The sequence below is a fragment of the Cynara cardunculus genome (assembly GCF_001531365.2).
Source record: "Cynara cardunculus var. scolymus isolate 2C chromosome LG 9, CcrdV1, whole genome shotgun sequence".
Lineage (NCBI taxonomy): Eukaryota > Viridiplantae > Streptophyta > Magnoliopsida > Asterales > Asteraceae > Cynara > Cynara cardunculus.
Genome location: NC_037536.1, coordinates 17,868,931 through 17,883,833, shown reverse-complemented (window position 1 = coordinate 17,883,833; position 14,903 = coordinate 17,868,931). Strand labels below are relative to the sequence as shown.

General features: G+C 34.7%; 1 protein-coding gene across 3 annotated transcripts; it reads left to right on the top strand.

Moving 5' to 3' along the window:
• Positions 1–855: 855 nt before the first annotated feature.
• On the top strand, positions 856–12,830 carry LOC112518065 (6-phosphofructo-2-kinase/fructose-2,6-bisphosphatase-like). 3 transcript variants are annotated; one of them, XM_025125626.1, is made up of 23 exons: positions 856–1,205; positions 1,538–1,601; positions 2,193–2,485; positions 2,561–2,749; positions 4,336–4,545; positions 4,619–4,714; positions 5,082–5,180; positions 5,268–5,297; positions 6,009–6,062; positions 6,538–6,591; positions 6,828–6,905; positions 7,112–7,203; positions 7,282–7,339; positions 7,422–7,496; positions 8,085–8,132; positions 8,563–8,660; positions 9,143–9,218; positions 9,310–9,372; positions 10,780–10,871; positions 10,964–11,032; positions 11,582–11,645; positions 12,078–12,143; positions 12,543–12,830. In XM_025125626.1, exons 1-23 carry the CDS (start codon positions 1,020–1,022, stop codon positions 12,618–12,620), a joined length of 2,232 nt encoding a protein of 743 aa, XP_024981394.1. In that variant the 5' UTR covers positions 856–1,019; the 3' UTR covers positions 12,621–12,830. The 3 variants fall into 3 exon arrangements, with proteins under 3 accessions (XP_024981394.1, XP_024981395.1, XP_024981396.1); XM_025125627.1 differs by lacking the exon at positions 1,538–1,601 and having other exon boundaries at positions 1,152–1,205; XM_025125628.1 differs by lacking the exons at positions 856–1,205; positions 1,538–1,601 and having other exon boundaries at positions 2,463–2,485; positions 2,578–2,749.
• The last annotated feature ends 2,073 nt before the right edge of the window (positions 12,831–14,903 follow it).

Sequence of the window (14,903 nt, the reverse complement as noted above, 5' to 3'; positions counted from 1 at the left end):
TTATTTTTATTAATAATTAATATTAATTAATCTTTATTTATTATTACCAACAATAAATAATCATTAATATCAATGAGGGTTATAATCGAAAAAAGTCACAATAAGCTTCAAAAATGTTACTCCAAGTAACGTTTCATTAAGCTAGCTTACGGTTATCCAAATAGTTGTCATCACCACCGTTGCTGCCATCAATGTCGTCGCCGCAACCATCGTTGCTACCACTACCATTGTTGCCTTCACTCTCATCGCCCACCACTATTATCACCATTGCTGTGGTACCGTCGACATTACTAATGCTTCCAGTCACCACCACTATTATATTCAACGAACCAAACATACATATTCAAATTGTTTTTACAAATTTCATTCTATTTCTTATCAACCAAACGGATGATCATACATAACAAAATTCAATCACAATTCCTTCAGTTACTATTTCCATTAGATTCCATTATATGAACTAAACGTCATCTAAAAATATAAAGATTCCAAATACGAATAATTCATCTGAATCAAAAATAATTCTACGCATTCGACTTTCATGTTAAACAATTCAGTGTCTTTCAAATTATTTTCTACTACTTCAAACGTAACTAAAGACAAAAAATCAATTTATCCAAAATCTCATAAACATTCTAAATACAGAATTCTTCTCATATCATCCCAATATATTCATACTTTATAATTTTATTCTAGATTAATTGTTGTATTAGTCAAGAATATTAATGGAGGCCTAGGAAACCCCCACAAGGCCACGAGGCTAATTGATGCTGCGGTCTGGGCGCCGCGCGGTGCAATCTGGGTCTCCCGGCCCCACCGCTAGAAATCTCAGCCTCCAACGCCAAACACCACTGCTCACCACTCTTTTGATTCTTATCAAAACCTCCATCTCACGATTTCAATCCCATTATAATATGGCATCACTTGTTTAATTTCAAGAAAACCCATCTGGGTTCTCTTCCAAAACCATACATTTCAAAGACTAATATTCTAACATTTACTGAAATCACAAGTTCATAATGGGAACTGGTTCATCAAAGAACCCTGACAGTAGCTCTCATGGCAGTGGAGAAGATAAAGAAGATCATGGCGGTGGTCAACTCTATGTCTCTCTGAAGATGGAGAATTACAAACTCAAAGGAGATCTTGTTCCTCATGTTTACGGCTCTGTTCCTCTCGTTGGCTCTTGGGATGCCTCAAAAGCTGTAACCTTACTGTTCTTATGATTTTTTATAAAGTTATACTGTTTTTTGATAATTTTGCTGCCATTTAGCTCCAATGCACTCTATATGTTTGTGTTTAGTTCCCAGTGAAACCTATGATTGATTTCTTTGTATTTAGCTAGTGCTTTTCAATATCCATGTTCATAATTTTTGTTAACTTTCTTGTATTACGCCTTCCCCTTGCAATCTGTTTATATTATATTTCAATACCTATGTTTCTAATATTGACAATTTTTTTGTTCAGACTCCATTGAAACCTATTTTAGTCTTTTTCAGTACTCATCTTCCTAATCTTGATAATTTTCTTGAATTAGCTTTCAATGGAACGCGAGTCGACCTCAATGTGGGAATTGAGTTTTGTTGTCCCTCCTAATCATGGTAGTTTCTTTTTTCAGTTTTCTGCTTTTAGGTATATGTGAGAGTCCCAGTAGGGGCTTTCTGATAACCGAAACCTTTGAAATAGATATGGATCCTGTTTCTAGGAAGGAAAAATGAACTACCACATAATAAAACTTCATAACAAGTACTACATACAACAATCTTTGAGGTTAAATCCTCAACAAAATACTCATTAATTTTGAAGTTGAAAAGCATGGGGGTTTGACTTTAAAAGTCAAAGGCCAAAGTCAAAAAGGTCATGTTTGGCAACCATAAGCTAACTTCTTATATGAGCTTATTGAAAAAGCTTCGTTCGGCTAGCCATAAGCTAGCTTATTGAAATGATATGAAACGATCTCGAGGCTTCAAGTATCGTTTCAATAAGCTTTAGGGGATTTTTTCACCTTTTTTTTCTTCCATTTTCTAGGTCATTTTACATTGTCAGCTTGCATATAAGCTATTTTTACCAAACATGACTAGTTTAATTGCTAGCTTATTAGCCAACAACTAGCTTATCGACTAGTTTGCCAAACATAGCCAAAGTATATGAACTTTAGCAGGTGTTAATAATTTTTGCTGTTTTTTATTTAGAAACCTTGGACTTCAAGTTCTTATTGAAGCCCAAATACAACAATGTGCCATGCATAGTGGAGGAAGGCACAAACAGGCAGTTCATGGGAGGAACTTTGCAAGGGGATGCAAGATTGGCTGTTTTTAAGTTCAACTTAGACGAGGTTCTCGAGTATAGGGTATTCATTAAGGCCAACAAGGTTTCACCCTTTGATCTTGCTGCTAGTTGGAGAGCTTATCAAGAAAATCTTGCGCCCTCGACTGTTCGTGGGATTCCTGATGTTAGCATAAATTCATTGCCGGAGGATGTTGAGGTATTACTCTCTCAGATTTTCATTAATGGTAGATTCACAATGAATGCTCTTTTTAATTTCTCAAGGTTTATTCAGAATGGCTCTTCAACCAGTTTGGATCTTGATCTTGAACAATATCTAGTCCCAGCTCCACCAACTTCTGTGGTTTATGCTGCCAATTTGACCGAGACTCCAAGGTCTTTAAAGCGTGGAGGGGTGTTTTCCAATGCTGAATCTTCATCCAAAGATGTGGGCGTTTCCGTTGATCGTCCTGCAACCATAAAGGTCACTACTCTGGTCTAGATTAGAATGTCCAATTTTTTGCTGACTGTCTAATCACTGCACGGAAATCGGCTTTATAGGATGCTGGCCGCCAAATATGTCTAAATGTGCTAATAGATTGCTTTATAGGACAACATAATTGTACGTCCTATATAAATGTGTTACGATAAGTTTGTAGGAGGCCCTAACCAGTTTTTTAGGGCAATTTTAAAATAAAGCACCCTATTAGTCTTTTTATTTGACACTTATTTGTATAGGACGCAAAATTGTTTGATCCTATAAACTTAAGTCCTAAAAAATAGTCTATTAGTACATTCGGACAGCTTCGGCGTTCTATAAAACTGATTTTCTTGTAGTGAATCTAAGCTATTCGGCTTTCTAAAGAAGGCAAAATTTTACTTAAGTACTTCTAATACCTTCCGTGTATGTAATAATTAACATGAAGAAAATGAACCGAATTTTGTTTAGATGATTTATAGAACATCTTTGTTTGGATAACTCCAAGGAATATGCATAAATAGAGAAGGATATACAAACCATGGGGGCATACCTTGGAAAAAGATATTAAAACCATACAAAGATATATAACAACCAAAAGAGCATGCCCATTAAAAACTTTGAAGAGTGACAACCACAAAACATTTCCAACAACAACCTTAGAAACACACTAGACTGAAACGAAGGAAGGAAAACTATATTCATTCATAAGCTGTGCCTAATAAAGGATACTTGTAGATTTTGGCCGTTAGTTATCCATTAAGTTTGTAATCTTCTCTTGATCCAATGCATGATAATTTTCACTAAAAGCCCACCTGCCATTTGTCCATTATTATGGAATATCCCATTTCTTTTCTCTCTCTCTCTCTACTCACACACACAGAGGACTGGGTTCCAGTGAGAAGAACCCCTTTTCGTGAGAACTTAAGAAAAAGTGAAGGCATCCTTAAGTTGTTTGAAGGTTTGTCGTGAGAACTTTGAAGATTCATTTATATTGTGAGAACTGTGAAGATACATTTATATTATGCGAAGGTTACAACATTCACACAATATAATGTAACCTTCCAATGCACAGTTGAAGGTGAAGAGAAATTTACAATCTTCACATATAACTTCCACACAGTATAAAGGTATCTTCATTTGTTCTCACCTTCTCATGAATGTAAAAGTTTCTTCCATGATCTTGACTCTCTTTCTCTCTCTATATTTGTCATACATAAATAACATAATTTTACCACAAAAGTTTCTTAGTGGGACTTTGTGATGTTATCGCCTTGAATATTGTTAAAACTGTCCATAGTTATTGAAATTATTTTTATCACTTCAATATAACAAAACATTAGCATCTTTCATTTCAAATTATAAACTAGCTTTGCAATGGTGTGACAAACATATGGTTTTGGGGGGGGGGGGGGGGATAAACTAAAACACTGTTCAGTAGAACTGCCACTTAGGCTTGCATTTCTATGCGTTCTTTTTTATTAGAAGACATGCTTTATTTATTTTCTTATTTTTTGTAATTTCGCCTTTTCTCTTTAGAGCCGAATTTCACGCATCTACAAATAATTCATGTTTTTCTGACTTGTGAATAGGAAATGGAAGTTGTTATTCCGGATCCTCCTAAGCTCCTTCCTCTTCCTGGCATGGTCGAATCGAAGTCAGTGGGTACATTCTCATCATTACAGAAACAAGATAGTCACCGAGGAATTTTTGTGGATAGAGGTGTGGGATCTCCTCGGCTAGTCAAATCAGCCAGTGCAAATACTTTGACTACCGGCACTAAATCGAATTCGGGAGCTAAGGTTTGTACAATGCCATCAACTGTCTCTAGAATGTGTTTTTGCATTTCTGACTTTCTAACACGTGAACTATTAGAACTCGATGCCAGCGGCTGCCGGGGCGGTTGCGGCTGCGGCTGTTGCTGATCAAATGCTTGGACCAAAAGAAGATATGCATCTGGCTATTGTTTTGGTAATCTTGATTATTTTCTTTAAGTTCAAACTTGGCGTTATGATTTTGTAGTTTGTCTCTTACTCTTTCTGTCCCAAAATAAATGCCCATAAAGAAAAAGGCACACATTTTTTGAAATGGGTAATTATTACATTTTTAATTAACTGGATGACAATTTACCCTTAATAATAAAGGGAGTAATGAGTTTCTCATCTCATGATTATGGGTAGAACCGGAAAGTAGACACTTACTTCTGAAAGTGGACATTTATTCCTAGAGAAACTCAAAACAGAAATGTTGGCACTTTGGGACGGGAGGAATATAACCCAACGTCTTTTTTTTGAATCTTGATAGGAAATATCTCTAACATCTTGGTTTTCCATGGTAGGTTGGCTTGCCGGCTCGTGGCAAAACTTTTACCGCCGCTAAACTTACAAGGTATCTCCGTTGGTTAGGTCATGACACTAAACACTTCAATGTTGGCAAGGTGATTGGTTTTTTCTTGTTTCGTAATCATCCATCAAAGTGCATCGAATCAAAGAAAATGACCCGATTTTTTTTCTTGCTGTAACAGTATCGACGGCTCAAGCATGGAACTAATCAGGTGGGTTGATTTTCGTGGGACGTGATTTATATCTACATCTGGAATCCTCTTTGGCTTTTCGACATCAATAAGTGAAAATGGAACCGGAATTGCATGTTCTCGTTGTCAGGATCCACGATCACTCATAAACAATAGTAAATTGCGGAAAAGATAAATAGAAGACACATATTTACGTGGTTCAATAATGCTCAACTCAACTGGCAAATAAAGGCCAGGCCTTGGGGATCCTCTCCACAGGCCTTCGGGCCCCTCCCCATAGGTCGCCAGTTGGAGTCTCCTCAGGGATATTAGGGATTTTCCTGGCTGTTAATCTTTCGGTTCCCATAGTTCAGTTGCACACGAGCTTACCCAGACACCCACGGTTACCAAGAAAAGGGACAGACAGTGAGAGAAATTGAGGACAAGACAAGAAAATTGTCATCTTAATAAAATAGACTCGTTGTTTTACAAGAATGTTGAGTTAGGCCTAATGCTTTTGAACCTCCATCTTAGGTTAGGGGGTCATGCCCTTGCCATCTCACCGTGCAATTGGATCTACCAACGACTATTTAGTGATGGGGAAAACTTTTAAGGACATATTCACTAGATTTTTTGATGATTAAACAAATCATTCATTATTAATATCTACCCTTATGTCCCAATAGATTTTAATGGTTCAGATATTACCCGTTTTTGTAGTATGGTTGATTGATCGGATATCATCTGATGCAGAGTGCTGAATTTTTTCGGGGTGACAATCCAGAAGGCATGGAAGCCCGCAATGAGGTGAATATTTACTAAATGATTTCTGGAAGTCATTTGAATCTTCTTTTTGTTGTAAAATTGGTGTTTTACTTTTTTTGACTTGCTATCCTTCTAAAAATAATGAAGGTCAATGAGACCTTTTGTTAAGGTTTGACTCCATCCCATAATGATGGCAATAGGTAAATATACAATTTCAACTTGAAAGATGATTTAAAGATAATTCTTCTTATGCTGTACACATTGATTTTTTAGTTGAAACACTAGTTTGTGACTTAATATTATGTGGGTTTATTAACACATTAATCTTTTTAACAAACGTACTTGTAACAAAATTCATTTAAATTTCCACTGTATACACCCACTTCTTTCTTGATTATGTTACTAAAAGAGCTACAACGAACACTTGAGATTCATCCATTTGATGATTGAGCATTGTGGCACACTGTATTAACATGTTTCTTTGCAAATAGTTTTAATACATCACATGCCACACTAGGTAGCAGCTCTGGCTATGGATGACATGACGGCCTGGATGCAAGAAGGTGGTCAGGTAAGTCTGATATGTTGTTTGACACCTTCTGTCGTTCAAGATGCTAAAAATGATTCTTGATTTATGTAATTTGTCTTTCAAGATGCTAAAAACAATTCTAATTTTATGTAATTTGTCGTTCAAGATGCTAAAAATGATTCTCATTTTATGAAATTTGTTGTTCAAGATGCTAAAAACGATTCTGATTTTATGTAATTTGTCTATCAGATGCTAAAAACGATTATGATTTTATTTAGGTAGGAATATTTGATGCCACAAACAGCACTAGCAAGCGAAGGAATATGCTTATGAAACTGGCGGAAGGCAAGTGCAAGGTAAGATGCTGAACACTTAGAAGCTTGTTAACAATTCAGCAAACGATGATGGATGGTGCAAAAAATAAGATTAGTTTCATTTTCCATCATTTTTCCTTCTCTTTTCTTTTTTGTTCTTTGAATTGATGAAGAATGCTATATGTTGTTGGTATTGGTTTAAAAGGAGCCTCATCAATTTCTGATTTTGTATTCAATGAACATTACAGATCATATTTTTGGAAACAATTTGCAATGATCGGCAGATAATTGAAAGAAATATACGACTCAAGATTCAACAGAGTCCCGATTATGCTGAAGAGTATGCTGTCTTTATAAACCTATCATGTTTTTGTTTTAGAAACTTCTGCATACAGGACTAAGTGTAAATATTTTACAGGCCAGATTTTGAAGCCGGATATCAAGATTTCAAACGACGACTTGATAATTATGAGAAGGTAACTAAAATTTCCCCAATTATATTGATGACCTTTAGATTGTTTATTGTTGTGATTTAAAAGAATTACCTCTTGTTACAAGATCTATGAGCCGGTTAATGAAGGATCATATATTAAAATGATCGATATGGTTAGTGGCCATGGCGGACAAATACAAGTAAGTCGTCTCTTGTTTACTATATCTTCTTTTAGTTCCATTTTCCACACTATACATATTGTAACATCATTCTGCAAAAAAAGGGTATGTCTGACGCCACCCTTTGGAGTGCCCCCACTGTATCGATCCCACGGTCATCATGGGGAGATAAATCGTGTCCCATGGGCATGCAGGTGGTTCTTGGTGCCGAACCCAACCTTCCACTCATTTTGCAAGGATGCCCACCTCCTTACCCGCTAGGCTAAAGCCGTGGGGACAATATTGACTTACATATATCTATATATATATGTATTAAATCTCGCCATGCAAAAAACTGGCAGGAACAAGTTGGATAAGAGGGGTACCTAATTATTACTTGCCATCTCTAATTATCTTTGTTGATAAAAGGTTTATAGATCTTCATATAGATTTTTTATAAGAACTTTTCAAGATGGAATTTTATATGAAGTTGTTAGATAGAGAATAAAATAGTCGATTTTTAGCAGTTCTATTGTCGTTCAACGTTTCTTTTTCACACACACACACGATCAATTCAATAAATCGCCCGACTTAACTTTTCTTCAAACTTATGAATGATGTTCTACTTAGGTGAACAACATCAGCGGTTACCTTCCCGGACGGATTGTGTTTTTCTTGGTATGTGATCAAAGTTATGCCATCTTTATCCTCTTTATTATGGTTTAAAGAGTTCAGTAATGTCATCTTAAATTCTCAGCCGGGGGTCTTCATGGAAACAGTCGCTCTACTCTTTGGGGTAGAGGCCAAGAATGCTTACATCTTAACCCCCCCCACAAAGACCCTACCTCCGGGTGGGACATTTTGGGCTCGTTTGTTTGGTTTGGTTTTCATGTCTTCATGGAAACAGCCGCTTCTACTCTTTGGGGTAGAGGCCATGTCTATGTAAAAAAAAAAAAAAAACTCCACCTCCAGGTGGGACATACTGGGCTCGTTTGGTTTGGTTTGGTTTGGTTTGGTTCGGTTCAGTTATACATCTCCTCCCCTGGCCGACCCCACTTCAAGCCGTGGGTCTTCATAACATCTGATAACTTGACATGGTGTCTTACAGGTGAATACACATTTGACTCCAAGACCCATTTTGCTTACAAGGCATGGTGAGAGTCGTGATAATGTGAGAGCAAGAATAGGCGGAGACACTGCCTTGAGGTTTCTTTTTTCCGTTCATCTTAAACAAATAACATCACAACATAACATCACCTCATAATGTCGGTTATCACCAAAGGGTCATTGGCCCAGTGGTGCCCAATTTACCAATAGATCCTGGTTGCGTGAGTTTTGCCCTATATAAAGATTATATATACTTCAAATCATGTAGTTGGTTTTCTATTCAAAACAAACCATTGTTCTCGTGAAAATGCAAAAAAAGAAGAACGTTAGACTTTGCAAGGATGCATGACTTTGGACCCCGGATTCGAAGTATGATGGTTGCTTTTGAATTTACATTTCCGTACTTGTACAAAACCGTTCGTTCTTATAAAAAGACGTGTCCTTTCTCATTTTCGCTAGAGTTTGTTTGTTTGTAACAAAAAACAAGTACGATAAAGTCTATCTTTTTGTCTGCATGCATTCGAGCACATCACGAACTGTAGTTCTTGACCTACTTTTATGTAATCTTTTTTGTTAAACAGCGGAAACGGCGAGCTTTATTCAAAAAAGCTTACTAATTTTGTCGAGAAGCGACTAAAAAATGAACGGGCTGCTTCCGTAAGACTTCTACTCCTACATTTTACCTTTTGATTCAGTCATTCTCTATGCACATAATTCTTGATAGCGTCGTGTTTGTGGTGTGGCCTAGATATGGACAAGCACATTGCAGCGAACAATTTTGACAGCAAATCAAATTGCTGGATTCCCAAAGGTTAGCGTTTCATATCACATTTGGTTCTTGTTGCATATAAGATTCGTCGATATTTGTATAACTTGCTTCTTTAATTACTTGCTATTTGTTGTAGAGTAGGAAGGGTAAAAGAGTAATTTCAGTTTAGTAACTACTCCCTTAGTCCCAAAATAAGTGTTACCTTTCTATTTTAGTTTGTCCAAAAATAAGTGCACTTTCAAAAGTAATTTGTCTGGTTTTCAATTCTACCCATAATTATGAGACAGAGAAATTCATAATTATTAGTCAAGGGAAAAGTACGGAAAAACCATAATTATTAGACAAGGGAAAAGTACGGAAAAATTCAATTCTACCCATAATTATTAGTCAAGGGAAAAGTACGGAAAAACCAACGAACTTTCCCATTTTGAATGATGAAATCCTTGAACTATTTTTTAGATTTACAAAACCATTAAACATTCTTATTTTGAATGATTAAGTCCCTTAACCTTTTCTTGGATAAATAATCGATCGAATTTTTAAAAATTGGTTAACTACGTTCTTTTAACCCAAAAAAGTTACCTGTAACCGACTAGGAATATTTAAAAATAAAAAAAAACATTAAATAAGTTCTATCGTACCCAAACCTACGCCATTCAAACCCTCCGCACACCATGACATCGCTCCGCCTTGTCACTCCTCGTCGCCCCATCGTAGTTTGTTTTTTCTATACGACTCATCACCGCCTTTGGCCCCTGCCATCGATCTCCCTCTTTTTGATATATTTTTTCGATTCTCACTCTTTTACAACAATTTAATGGAGTACGTATAGATATATAATAAAAGATTGGAGAATTGAAAAAACAATCAAATTAAGGAAGAACGATGGCAGGGGCAATGGCGATAATGGGCATTGAGGTGATAGAGAGTGGACGATGACGATGGATTTGAATGACGTAGGATTTGGGAACGGTAAAACTGATTTAGTTTTTTGTTTACTTTAAAACCTTCATAGCAGCTCCCAGGTAGCTTTTTTGGGTTAAAATGACATAGATAACCAATTCTTAAAAGTTCGATGATTTATTTATTCAAAAAAAGTTTATAACTTATTCATTCAACATTAGAAAGTTTAATGGTTTTTCATTCAAAAAATAGTTGAAGGACTTGATCATTCAAAATGGAAAAGTTGGTTTTTTTGGACTTTTCCCTAGTTAATTAAAAGCATAATAATTACACGTCTAAAACTGTTTGTTTTTTTTTTTCACTGTGGACATTTATTTTGGGACTAATTCGTAGTTTGTTAGAGTGGTTAATGTATCTACAACTTCACATAGTAGTTTTACCCCGGCTTCTCTTTGTATCGAGCTCCTTCACCAGCCATTTCCTTACTCGTTGGAGCGTAGGATTATAATAATTTTATGAAATTTGTTAACCTTTTATTTCTTGTAGGTACAATGGCGTGCACTCGATGAGATAAATGCCGGTGTATGTGACGGTATGACATACGAAGAAATAAAGAAGAATATGCCCGAAGAATACGAGTATGTTTGATATGAAAACATCGAGTTCTTTGACTAAATATGAGTCATCTCTATACCTTTTTGTTCAAGGATCTTTGTTTGATTTCATGAAGGTCACGGAAGAAAGATAAACTCAGGTTTCGGTATCCTCGTGGAGAATCTTATCTCGATGTGATACAAAGGTTCGTCTTTAATTTTTAAATAATCTTCTCGTTGTATCGATTATAAATACAAAAATAATCGATATTAAAACCGTTGGGTTAATACAAGTTTGACATTCAAAGTCAATAACTAATATAAAACCGATGGGGTAATATTCTGTATACTCCCTCTGTGCAAGTGTCTGCATTTCTATTTTAGTTTGTTCCAAAATAAGTGTCCACTTTCAAAAGTAAGTGCCTACTTTTCAATTCTACCCTTAATTGTGAGACGAAGAAATTCATTACTCCCTGTATTAATATTATTAAGGGTAAAATTGTCATTTAGTTAGTTAAAAAATGTAATAGTTACATATTTCTAATTCAGTGTTCTTTTAGTTTGGGACCCTACATCCCAATTCTACCGTAACTATGAGATAAATAAATTTATTATCCCATCTATTATTAAGGATAAATCTATCAATGTGTAGTAGTTACACATTTCTAAAAACTGTAAACTTCTTTTATTGTAGACATTTATTTTTGGACAGAGGGAATATATAACAAGACTTCTAAAACCTCAAATTATTACAGGTTGGAGCCGGTTATCATTGAGCTCGAACGGCAACGTGCACCAGTCGTGGTTGTATCCCACCAGGTCATCCTCCTCAATTACGATCGATAATTTCACACCATAATAGTTGCTTACGGTTAATACCTATTGTCATTGCACCGCAAAGTTATAGTTTGTTACTTCAGTCTAGAAACCGAATTAGGCTCCGTATCCGACAATCTTTTCGAACCCTCACCTTTTGATATTCCCTCTTATTTTTTTGGGGAAACTTTCTATCTATTTCACACACTTCTCACGAGCCGGTCTCCACGGAAACAACCGCTCTACTCTTTGAGGGTAAGTGTCAGGTCTGCATAGTGCGTGCATCTCACCTCCTCAGACCCCACCTTCAGGTGGGATATACCGTGCTCGTTTGGTTTGGTATATTTGACAATCTCTCCCTCCATTTCCCCCTTTGAATCTTTTTTATTCCTGAACAAACAATAACACTGGCTTGAATTGGCTTTTGTATTGCAGGCCGTTTTGAGAGCGTTGTATGCGTATTTTGCTGATCGGCCATTGAAAGAGATTCCGCACATAGAGGTAAAACAACATATCGTGTAGCAAACGTTTCAGTCTTTGTCATAAGCTGCACGAACATGAATAACGAACCAAAGGGTCATTGACCTAACAATATCCGGTTTACCTGTAAATCCTAGCCTCTTTGGAGGGCGAGGGTTCAAACCTCGTCATTAGCCAGACAGATACGATATCTAGGTTACTGGTAAATCCTAGCCTCTCTGGAGGTCAAGGGTTCAAACCTCGTCATTAGCCGGGATATAGTATCTGGGTTACCGGTAAACCTAGTCTCTCTTGAGGTCAAGGGTTCAAACCTCAAATTGAACCCTTTGACCAGGTGAGGAGTGTGCGTAAGTATATACATGTCATATATAAATACATACTTAAGACCATGAATAACGAGTTGGATGGTGGGAGTTTCAGATGCCGCTTCATACGATCATCGAGATACAAATGGGCGTGACGGGGGTACAGGAGAAAAGATACAAACTCATGGATTGATGGCCGAATGGAGATGCCGGAATGGATTCTTGATTCCGGTTTTAAGTTGAAAAGAATTCAAGAAACATATTATGTTGAAAAAATATATTCAAGAACGATTTGTTTATGGGAGAATTTCCTGATTAATTATATGTCTTTAATTCAAAATTTCAAAATTATACGCAAAACAATTGAATTTCACTTCTTATAAAAACAAAAAGCATTTTATCTAAAGTTGTTGTAATAAGTTTGTTGTGCGTTTTTTCGATAAGTTATTCAAAGACATTTTTATATATAAAGAAATGTTGTGTTAGCTATTTTATAGGGCTTATAAAAAACAAACAAGACACTATTTGAGAATATGGATTATTTCATTAACTATTTTCTATGACACTATTTGCTTATGTGGATTATAAATAGTGTAAGTTTATCCAGACTAAAAGTTATAGCTGCGCTTTTCTATTGTTTTATTTACAAATTTACGAATTAGGTTATGTGTCCCTTATAAATTATCATCCCATTGTAGATAGAATAAATACAAGATATATGAGTTTATCATGTTATGGCGAAAATAATCTTGTACTGCAAAGATGATTGTTGTCGATAATAGAATTAATAACATCTAAATGGTATGGACGTGGGCTGGGTCAGGATCATTGGAACGGAGTCAGGGTCATTGAACTGGTTAGAATCATCTCCAATATATTCGTTAAAATGGTTTTTGATGCATTAAAAATAACCTAGATGGAAACACAACGCCATATTTGAAAAATAAGGACAACCATATTTTAAGTAAAAGATAAAATGTAATTTTGATACATATTCTATTTAATTAGTTGAATTATTAATTAATAAATATCTTCCAATTATATAAAATTTAGTACGATTAGAGCTAATGAATGTTAAACTATAAAATTTGGTTCTTGTGGTTTGTTGTAAATAACATTTTTCATCTTTACAGTTTTTGAAATTATAAGATAACCATTGTGGTTTGTAAAAACTTCCAGATTTGGTCCACCATTTTAACGGTTATTAAAAATTTCTTTAAATGAGAGGATTTTCGTTCTTTTATCGGTGTTTTTGTCTTTTACCCAATCAAAAACACAATGACCAAAATCATAAAATCTACTTTGATTCGGTAAAACAAAGGAAGCGACAAAAATGTCATTTATTTAATGAAATTTTATAACGGCAGTTAAATGATGGGATCAAGTCTAGACTTTTTAGCAAATCATGATGATCATCTTATAATTTTAAAACTGCATAAATGAAAAATGTTATTTACGACAAATCATATGAACCAAAATTATAGTTTAGTCTTAATGTTATAACAATAAGATGAAAGATGATGTGAGAATGAGAGTTAAGGTGAGAAACGTAAGAAGAGATTTAGATCATTTATCACATTTAATCTTCACTTATGAATTGTGCTTGATACGAGGACTGATATGGTATATCTCATATTAATAAATGTGCATTCAATTTCTTTTTATATTTTTCATCTTAACTCTCACTCTTATCATAAATCAATCCATAACGATAATTTTAAGATATGAGTTTGAAGATGGTGTGTCTGGAAGAGCAAGACTCCTGCATCTTGTTTTTTGTTGACCTTTTTATCCCTGAAAACATGCATGAAAGTTGGGGAGAGGTTGAATAGGGTCTACTTTTTATTCAATTTATTCATGGACTTATACCCACTCTTTTCTATTATTATTTATTATTTATTATTTATTATTATGAAAATAGGATGAAGTAGTTGTAAGGTTAATTTCGTCATTCCCTATTTCCTCCCTTATATTTATATTTTCAATTTTACATTTTCCATATAATAATTATGTAATATATTTTCTTTTTCAATATACATATATATATATATTATATATATATATATATATTTGCATGTTTGTGTTTTATTATTTTATACATTTAAACCAATTTTTTTTTCCAAATAAAGCTAACATAGAAAGTAATGACATGAAAAACTTGAATTTAATTTTTTTACTAAATAATAGTAATGCTATTATTTAATATATTAGTATTATCATAAATAATAATAAAAATAAAAATAGGGGTTTTCTAACCCTACCCCTCCAATTTCCTTTCTCCTACATTTTCTATACCCCACCTATATAATACAATAAAATAAAATTTATTTATTTTACTTTTCAATTTTAACCCTTTAATATTTTTAGTTTTCACCCTTCAACTTTTAAAATACTTTTCTATTATACCCTCTAGGTTTTTTATCTATACTATAATTACATATAATAATTAACTATATATTATTATTAATTAAGTATT